The sequence below is a fragment of the Egretta garzetta genome, unplaced genomic scaffold (assembly GCF_000687185.1).
Source record: "Egretta garzetta isolate BGI_Z169 unplaced genomic scaffold, ASM68718v1 scaffold202, whole genome shotgun sequence".
Lineage (NCBI taxonomy): Eukaryota > Metazoa > Chordata > Aves > Pelecaniformes > Ardeidae > Egretta > Egretta garzetta.
In genome coordinates, this window is record NW_009258891.1 from 61477 (window position 1) to 71175 (window position 9699).

The 9699-nt window shown below is 56.8% G+C and overlaps 2 protein-coding genes across 2 annotated transcripts in view; one reads left to right on the forward strand and one right to left on the reverse strand.

The window, feature by feature from the left end:
• TIMM17A (translocase of inner mitochondrial membrane 17A) overlaps positions 1–4259 on the forward strand; it is a 13426-nt gene extending 9167 nt beyond the window's left edge. Inside the window, exon 6 of the mRNA XM_009634059.2 lies at positions 1431–4259. Coding sequence (XP_009632354.1) covers positions 1431–1504 — 74 coding nt within the window. The 3' untranslated portion in view covers positions 1505–4259. The remainder of the gene's footprint in view (positions 1–1430) is intronic.
• ADIPOR1 (adiponectin receptor 1) lies at positions 3932–9689 on the reverse strand. The gene is made up of 6 exons (XM_009634060.2): positions 9450–9689; positions 8504–8675; positions 7722–7908; positions 6369–6556; positions 5091–5284; positions 3932–4786 (listed from the first exon to the last, which is right to left on the reverse strand). The coding sequence occupies exons 1-6, from the start codon at positions 9477–9479 to the stop codon at positions 4658–4660; spliced, it is 900 nt and encodes a 299-aa protein (XP_009632355.1). The 5' UTR covers positions 9480–9689; the 3' UTR covers positions 3932–4657.
• Positions 9690–9699: the final 10 nt, after the last annotated feature.

A 9699-nucleotide genomic window follows, 5' to 3' on the forward strand; every position in this document is an offset into this window, starting at 1 on the left:
GGCAGAGCCCTCCTCCCCTCAGCAGATCCACACTCCCGCCCAGCTCGGTGTCATCTGCAAACTGGCTGAGGGTGCCCTCGATCCCCTCCAGATCATGGATAAAGATGTTAAACAGAGCTGGCCCCAACACTGAGCCCTGGGGGACACCGCTCATGACCGCCCGCTAACTGGGTTTAACTCCGGTCACCACCACGCTCTGGGCTCGGCCACCCAGCCAGTTTTTTATCCAGCGAAGGGTACGCCTGTCCAAGCCATGAGCCGCCAGCTTCTCCAGGAGAATGCTGTGGGAGATGGTGTCAAAGATGAATGACAGGATAAGGTACCCAGATACAGATGAAAGATTTCAAAGAGGTGGCGCTGGCATTTTTTTTCTGAACTACTTCAAAAACTTGATCCCTTTTTTTTCTTCCCTAAGTAAAATGCCAGCTGAGGTGTCAGTTAGCCGAGTTGGTAGCCATTTGTGTCACTACTTGCCTGTGCAGAATACTGCATACCTCTATTGCTCCACTTTATTTTGGGAGGAATACAGACAAAACCACTGGTATCGAAAGGATTCGTACAGCTGTTGATTCCTGAGAGGCTTCCTCTCAGGTTTGCTCCCTGATGTTCTTTGTTCTACCTAAATTACAGCAATTTCTGTTCTTAATACAAAGACATTTTAAAATAATTAATCTGCTTTAGAGAAAGGGTATCATCTGTCCATTACAAATTATTCTCTTGAAAATTGGCATACAGTAAAACGTATTGCTTCCCTCTGGCGGGGCGTCAGTAAGAGGAGTCGGGAAGCTGACTCCCCGATGGTTTGTTCCGTTTCACTGGCTTGCTTTATTGTCGGGCAAGTTACCAGGGGTAAACCTTTACAGAGTGGGGAAGTTCAACCGAAGGGCAGCAAGGCGTAGGTTTCCAGCTCCTTCAGGTGGCTGAAAATGTTGCCCCCCTGCTGCTCTGATTCACTTCCCCATTAATAAAGGAGACAAAAATACGGTCCTAATTGGAGTGAGGCTCTTGTCAGTGCATACAGCTCTTGAACTTCTTTGAATGAAAAAAAATCAAACGTAGATTGGGCATCAGGAAAATTCCTTCCCCAAAGGGCTGTCAGGCACTGGAAGGGGCTGCCCAGGGAAGGGGTCGAGTCCCCAGCCCTGGGGGGATTTAACAGCCAGGCAGAGGCGGTGCTGAGGGCCAGGGTTTGGGGGTGGGATGGCAGGGGTAGGGGGGCAGTTGGGGTTGATGAGCTTAAAGGGCTTTGCCAACCCCAAAGATTCCGTGATTCTGTGGTTCTATGATTCTGAAGTCTTGTGATTGGCCTCATTAATTTTAGGGGGGATTTATATAAAAATGCTGTGAGCACGTTTCATGCTGTTAGTAAGAAGAATCTCTTGTCTTTTGGTATTTCTTAGTGGCCTTTTTTTCTCTTGCCTTCTTCGCAGGCCCTCCTCAGTTTTCAGATGACCCCTCCCAGTTGCAGCCCTCTCCATTTAGCGACTACAGACAATACCAGTGATTCTCTTCGCTCTCCTGGTTCCTATTGTACCTGAGCTGTACTTTACTTTAAAGTGCTGGAGGACCAAGATGCGGTATGTCTTTACACCACTGATAGTCCCTCACACAAACCATGCCCAGAGGACCTTCAGCACTTGTCAGTGTAAAGCTGCACGGGAGAACTTTTAGAAGATGACAAATCTATTTATTCACGATAGATTCCATTGCTGTAATGTTAATACATGTCTGGTAGAATACATGGAGATTTAAGACAAGGAGCAAAGGAGTCTTGTTGTCCTTTGGACGTGGACTGAAGTGAAAGTCTTTGGAGTCTTCTCTGGGCTGTGGCATTGACCATCCGCAGTGAACGCAGCTGGAATTTAGCCGCTTCCCCGTCGGATTTAGGTTGCTACACATACTTCAGCTTAAGGAAAATCATCTACACGCAGTTTTCCATTCCTAAAGTGAATATTATTGGCAGAACGTGCAAGCCAGTGAAAATTACTTCCAGCAATATGTATCTCACTGCTGTTCTTTCCTACGCCGCTGCCGTGCAGCCTCAGTTCTTTGGTTAAAGCAGAATCTGCCTTTTGTGGATCGGCCGGCTGCAGCGTTCCTCCGCCTTCCCCTCAACCCTCGAGGCTCTGAGCCCCTTTTAGCAAGAGGTGGCAGCAAAGTTGTCACTTCTGCTGCTGCTTGCTGTGGCTTTTGAGCAGCAGGCTCGAAAGGGAACGCCCCAGCTGGCTTCCCCTCCTAGAATACAGTGGGGGGCTGTAGAGGCCCCGAACAGAAAACAGGTAGGGCTGGGGGAGCTGGAGGGCGGAGCATGGCACCCACATGCCTGCTGCTGGCGCAACCTCTTGTCTTCTCACCTCGCATCCAGTCCTGAGCACACTTAAAACATCTGCTCCATGGTTTTGTTCTTAAGCTCCCAGTTGTTGAGGCATGGTCCCTGTTGCCAGCAGTTCAAAAATCAGATCCGGCGAGGTTTTCTATTGTTAATGCTCTTGCTCGCTGGCAGTTCCTGATAAAATATTCATATTCAAAAAGACTCGAGTACTATTACCTGAGCCGCTTTGTGGCTTTTCCTCTGCCCGGGAAGGAGCGCGCTCTCCGTGCGCTGTCAGGAAGCTCAGACCCGTGCGGTAGGAGAGGATGAAAACAACGCACAAGCGCTCACGGTTGACACCTGGGTGAATTAGGATTGCACGGAGTGTGCGTGCCAGCACGAGCTCCTCACTGTCTATGCCCCATCATCCTCTAAAAGTGACATTTTTCTGTTTCCAGCCCCCCCCCGCCTGTCCTAGCACCACTCCAGCACCACCAGGGCTTGCCTTGCTGGTGCCGTACTGGTTCGTGTAGTTGCTGCTGCTGTGTAATTGTCAAAAAACCCCTTAAACTTAAAGGTGCTGTGCGGGTGGAGGCTCGTCTTGCTTTGCTGCTTACCTGGTTCCTCGGGTGAATCGTCAAGACAATTTTATTGATTTGTGTCTCTCAGCCAGTGCTCTCCTCTGCCCGGGTGAGCCCCCAGCCGCAGGGGAGCGGGTGAGTCGATGGTGAGAGAGAATTAACTCTCAGCTCTCATCAGCTGCGGAGCCTCCCTGTGTACCCAAATCTGCGTGTGAATCACCAGATGTTTTCCCGTACGCTGTAGGTAGGATTAGAGCACTTGGGTGTTGTTCTCATTGAGCTCAAGGGTTTCGTTCTCCGGCCCTCGCACCGCTGAGCTGTCCTTAGGGGTTTGGGGGGAGGTGAGATGACTCGGCCGAGTCAGCTCCTGGCCCCTATTTAAGCAGCTGCCTGGAGCACTTGGGTGCCCATTCCCACCAGTGCTTCGTCTGGGAGCAGGGGGCCAGGGTGGGACACAGGACCTGGCGTAGGTGCAGCTCCCCAATGCCAGGGCACATCCAAACAGCTCAAAAAGGGGCCAGCATGCAACTCCCTGCAGCAGCAGCGACTCCCACCTGCCGGGGAGAGTGGGGACATGGGGACACATACCTCCAGCAACTGGCTGTGGCCCAGGGGCAGCAGTGGCCCTGCCAGGCGCTCCTCCCTCGCCCCTCTGTCAGGTGCCAGGCTTCGGCCACGCTTCCCCTCTCATCTCCCTCGCCCGCCTGCGCTGGTCACTCACGCTCTGCCTACGAGGAGCCTCGGATTTACGGTGCCGTCCTTTGCTCCCCTCCCCTGCCCAGTGGGGAGGCAGCAGGGCCCCGTCTGGCCACAGCACCCAGCCAAGGAAGGGTTTCCTCCCCTGTCATCGCCGCAATGCCCACGAGCTTCCTGTGCTTTATTTCTGCTGCCAGGGCAGGAGGGATCCCCCTGCACCCCAGGGCTGCTCCTGCAAGAGGCCGCCCACCTCAGAGCCCTCTCCCCAGACGCAGCCCCCACTGCCAGCAGCTTCTCCATGCCCACCCCAAAAAAAAACCAGCCAAGACAGACACCCGCAGCACGACACGGAACTATTGACCTTTTTATTTCAATCATCTACAGCAGCTCTACATTCCCCTAACACACTGTCCTTCCTTCACTACCACAGACAGCGAGGGAGCCGAGTACACTGCGGTGGCAGCAAGTCTTCTTAAAGCTTAGTATTAAATATTAAATATTCTCTCATTTATGTTTACATTACTTTGTCAAGGAAAACAAACAAACAAACGAACAAAAAGACAATTAAAACTTAAGTTACGTGAATCTGTGCCCGTGCCCTGGGCAGCAGCAGTGGGGGCCGCAGAGCTGCCCCCAGCAAGGCGGCTGCTGCGAGGGATATGCAAAAAAAATCTCTGGCCCTGGGCCTGGTAGTGCGTGACTCTGCTCGCTCCGGGGTGAGCTCGGGAAGGGGGTGCTCGGCTGTGCCGGGAGCGGGGTACCCGCACCCTTTGCTTTCGGAAATCAGCATGCCTGGGCAGGTCGGACAACCCCGATGCAGCTAAAACACTGTCTGGAGGAGGCGAGAGCGCGGCAGGGCTGGCTGCCGGGGCCCGCCTCGCCTCCCCTCAGCCCCAGCGAACCGCCGGGGGAAAGGGGGTGAGGATTTGGTCGACAACTTCACTAAAGAATTTTTCCAAAAAACAAAGCAAACAACCAACAACCCCAAACAGTTTTGAGTCTTCCTTTGATTTTAGCAAAGACAGAGTTTAAAAAGCACTTAGGAAGCTTGTACTAAAATCAGGCGCCCTCAGAGGAGAGAGTCGTCTGTGCACCCCCCTTCGAGTCCGTAGCGAAACTCCTGCAGGTTCGACACCCCGTAGAAGTGGACGAAGGCCGCAGCCACCACGAGCACGTGGAAGATCTGATGTGACTGAAACTGCGGGGAAATGAAAAAGCCCTTTAGACCAGACCAAAGGGGACAAAGCAACAGCGGGAACACTTCCTCCTCTTCCTCCTCCTGCACCCCCTGTCCTCCGAGCTCCGCTTTCCCACCCCCTCGTAGCCTGCCCCCTGCCGGCTCAGCAGCCGTTCAAGGTCCGGCTGCCAGCACACGCTGGGGCGCCGGGGCACCCCCAGCTGCCTTCCCCTCATCTCAGAGTTCACCACCCTCAGTCCCGCCTCGCGCCAGCCTCGTGGCTGCCCCCAAAGCGCCCCCCTCCCCGCCTCATCCCCAGACTCACCCAGATGTCGAACTTGCCCGGGAAGAAGCGCTCAGGTATGCGGGCGGCGTACAGCCCCGCGCCCGTGATGTACATCACGGCCATGAGGAAGAACCAGCCCATCTGGCCGACGGTGGTGGCTTTCACGAACCCTTCGGCGATGGTGAAGTGCATGGTGGGCACCACGCCGCTCAGCCCCAGCCCCAGAAAGACGCCTGCGGCGGAGAGGAGAGATCAGCAAACGGGAGCGCGAGCACGGAGTGGGCACTGCCGCTCCCCGCCTGCTCCCCTCGTCCTGCACAAAGGGAAACTCCTGGAGGCACCAGCAGCTTTTCCTCACTCAGTCCTGGACTGTCCAACCCCCACAGCATTTCTTGTTCACAGAATGAGGGCTCTACGCTCTGGTCAAAACCAGTGCTGACCCCCAGTGCTGACTGGGCAGAGCTCACTGTGTGTTCTCCGAAGAGCAGCAGGGCTGCAGCAGCCCCCGCTCCTGGCTACGGGAACAGCTCCTTCGGAAGGTGACAGCCCTTCGGATTGCACCGAAGCCTCACAGGCACAGCAGCCCCAGCCAGGCCTTCGAGGAGAGGCTTTGCCAGAGTCATTGGTTCGGCGAAGCTGCTTGGAGCTCGAGGGGAAGGTGCTAATTAGCAGCGCTGAAATTTTCAGCTCTGGCATCTCAGTAGTTTGGCAGAGGGCAAACGGCACCGCAGCGAGACACCAGCCCAGGGAGGCTGCAGCTTGTGCTCACAGCGGGATCTGGCTCCGCACCGGGGCAGGACAGGAGCCCTCTCTCCAGGAGTGGGCAGCTGGGATCGCTGCCAGCGTGCCAACACCAGCGCTGCTGCCCTGCCCCCTGCCCTCCTCTGAGGGGGTCTCGTGGGTCGCACGCCAGCGGTGCTGCCCGGCTTCCAGCTCAGCATCGCCTCCCCTCACCCAGCCTGGACGCTGCTGCGAGAGATGCTTTGCTGCAGGACCCCCCCGGGCGGCACCCCCGCCCCGGCCCCCCCCCCCGCCGCTTACGGGGCTATTTTTAAATGCTGGCTGGCTGCTCCAAACCTCAGGCTTGCCGACTGCCAGGCAGAGCTCGGGCCCTGCTCAGCGGAGGACCTAAAATCCCCAGTGCAGCAAGAGGATGAAGGAGACCTCTCCCTGCTGGGAGCTCCTGCGGGCTGGTGTGGTGCTCCGGGGGAATTAATTCTGAAGATGCTGAGAGCTCTTCCCAAATGGGATCTTCCCAAAGTGCCTCCCTGAAGCCCTCCCGAGCTCCCTCCCGGGGCGAGGAGGAAGAACTCCTACCTGCTCTTGTCTGCCTGTGCTTGGGGGTGGCAAACCGGTCCCACTGAGCCACGATGATGGCAGAGATGCCCAGGACACAGACGATGGAGAGGTAGATGAGTCTCGGCTGTGGGGAGCAGTAGAACGAGTAGTAGAGCCATGGGACAAAGCTCCCCATGATCAGCAGTGCAATTCCTGAATAATCCAACCTGCAGCCGGGATGCAATGAGAGAGTCACCGGTGAGCCCCCAAACCCACCCCCCTTCCTTGTGTCCTTTTGGTAACAGCGTGTTGGTACCCTCCAGCCTGTCTGCACCCAGACGGAGTTGCCACAGCCCTGCGGGTGAAGCAGAGTCCAAAGAGGGGAGGGTCTCGGGTCTCATCAATGCGATTTGGGACAGGAGAAAGGGCCTGGGCACACTGGGGACGCCCCCAGAGCTGGGCAGCAGCGCAGAGGATGAACAGGAGCTGGCTGGATACGAGAGGGGCTCAAACCACCACGACAGGACGCGGCAGGCACAAGTCCTTGCGCATATGGATTGGACAATTGCCCTCCACTGCAAAGTGCTTTCGATTTATCGATCCAGGAACCGTTTCACCACCAAAAGGCAGCCACTGGCACTACCCCCCACCGCCATGGCAAGAGCCCTCCCCGGTACGCAAGGACATTGCTGCTGAGGGCACGGCGGCACAGTTTGTTCTGCAGACAGGAGCCCACAGGATCTCCGGGGTTTGTGCAAAGGAGATTGGCAGGATTTCCCAGCAAGCAGCACCCGAGTAAATGCCTTTGACAGACTTGCGTGAGCAAGGTCTTATTTGAAAGCCTTGCTGCTGCCCCGCCTGTGCCATGAAGGCCGATGTGAGCTTAACTCTAAGAGCAGCCTGCGCACCGACCTCAGGGAGAGGCACTGGCCACTGCCCGGCCTTTCCACTCTGCCGGGAATCCTGTTTGTTTTGTTTCTTTCAATTTGGTTTCAGTCCAAATTGGACCCAAACCAGAAGTTTTGAAAGCATCTGGTAAACTGGAAATTGCCAAACTGCTGTGTCTGGTGGCTGCCAAGTGAGACCAAGCCCCCCTCCTTGATTCACTGCTACAAGGGGCACCAGGCTGCTCCCTCGGGAGCTGCAGGTTCCCAAGGTCCCCGCCTTTATCATCCCCCTGAGGGCATTTTTGCTGGCAGATTTAAGGTGCTCAGGCGCAGGGCAGAGCCCTCCAGGACCCAGCTGTGGTTCTCTCTCAAGTCCATGCTGGATTTGGTGAATGTTCCCTTCCCCCAAGGATAAAACATTTGGGAATGCTGTGCTTTCCAAGAGGAAGCACTGTGAGAACTCAAAACCTCCTGAGACCACACGACTGCGCTCGTGCTGACTCACTTTGAAAAAGTCCGCGAGACCTTCTCTGAGTGACAGTAGACAGTGTGGAAAAGCCAGGAGAAGCTGAGGCACAGCACCGCTCCCAGGAAGAACATCCCGAACACCACCTTCTCCTGGAGAGGAGCCATGAAATACATGTTGGGCCGCAGCATGGTCAGGATCCCCAGGCAGAGGAACAAGACAAAACCTGCAGGGAACACACCGAGCGGGCAGTCAGGCAGATGCGGCAGAGGCGGGGTGAATGAATTCAGCAAAGAGCCAGGAGAAACACGGCCCTGGCTGCGCTCCTCAAGGCAGGCCCTGCGCGAGTCCTGCTCGCAGTGCACCTGGAGGTGCTCAGTCGTACCCAGGGCTGGCCCAGCAGTGGGCCGTTAGCTGAGACCATCGTTATTGCAGAGAAGTGGAGCCAGGAACGAGGGCATGGTCAGGCACATGGTGAAGCGTCACTGACCTGTCCCTGGGTTTCAGAGTAAAGCGCTCCGAGCCTTTCCCAGAACATGTTTCTCTGTCTTGCTCCTGCGGAGCATCAGCAAAGCCACAAACGGTTGCTGAGCCCAGCCCAGGGCCCCGCAGCGAGGAAGTGCCCTGGTCTCCCTTCACCCAGGGAGCTCCAGGAGCTCTCAGGCACCTCATGGCCCAGCCCTGCATGCACAGGACCAGGCAGAGGAACACAATCCCCAGAGGGAGGCCCTGGGCACAGAGAGGACCCCAGCACCAAGCAAGTCCTGGTCATAAAAGGCCACCCACCTCCAGCCCCAGGGCTACCAAACCCTCCCAGTCACCTAGCAAGTGTGTCCAGATGTTGCCCGTCTCGGTGTGTATTCGGAAGATGCTCTTGAAGCAGGCTCGGAAGGACGGCATGGGAGGCCTGTGTCCGTGCAGGAGGTAATCGTTGTCCTTCAGCCAGTCGGGCAGCACGTCGTAGGGGATCACGCGCCAGCGTCCTTCCCACACCTGCAACATGTCAAGCTGTGCTGGTGGCCCCCGGAGCATCGAGCCAGCCCCAAAGGCTCACGTTTACTCACCCCAGGAGCCTGAAGTTGCAGGCGGAACAAGCCCAGCAGATTCTTCCCTACAGCCAGGGCTGTAAAAGGCCCCGTAAGGCTCCTCGGGCAGAGGAAGTTCTGCTTTTGCAACATCAGCGTCCTATGGGACCCCTTAAGCCACCCACATCCTGCAGAGCCTCCCCACACCGCCCACAGGGAGTCAGAGGCGATTTGCACACTCAGGTTTAACCCTTCTGCACCTGAAGTAACCGTTCCCTGCAGCGGGAAGCTCCCTTCCATTTTGGTCAGGGAAGAGGGGGCCCCAGCTGGCAACAGAACCAGGCTGGCCCTCAGCCGATGCCACCGCTCACTGAACCACAGTGACCATGAGCACAGGCATTGGGTGAAACCAGCAATGGTGCTTGGTGCTCCCAGTCCCCGTTAGAGGAAGGCCGAGACACTGGGATGGCTCCCCAGGTTGCTGCTCGTCAGCACGGCTGGATGCAGCCTCCAACACCCGCTGCCGTCCCCTTCCCGCACTGCTCCCAGGAGATGCCTCTGGGAGGAGGCCCTGGCGAGCGGAGCCAGCTGCCAGCAGAGTCACACGGAACCCCGGGAGCTTTACCCAGACAGAGCAACGCATCCCAGCCCCTGCCTGCCACTCCGAGCCCCAGGCTTGGGGCATCCAGCCCTCATTAATACTCCAAAATCAGGATTGGGGAATTTCTTCAGGCTCCCATACCTTATACACAAACTCTTCCATCTTCTCCATGGCGTGGTGAGCCTGCAGAGGCAGAGTCAGCACACGGACCACCTCCTCCTCTTCCTCACGGGCTGCTGGGCATGGTGGGTCTTCAGCCTAAAGGGAGAAACACCAGGAGGAAATCATTCCTGCCCACGGGAGGAAGAGGAGCATGCGGAGAGTGGCGAGTCCCTTCTGAGAGCACCCGGGCCTTCATCCCTTCCCGCAGGACGGGCAGGGGCCGCCCGCG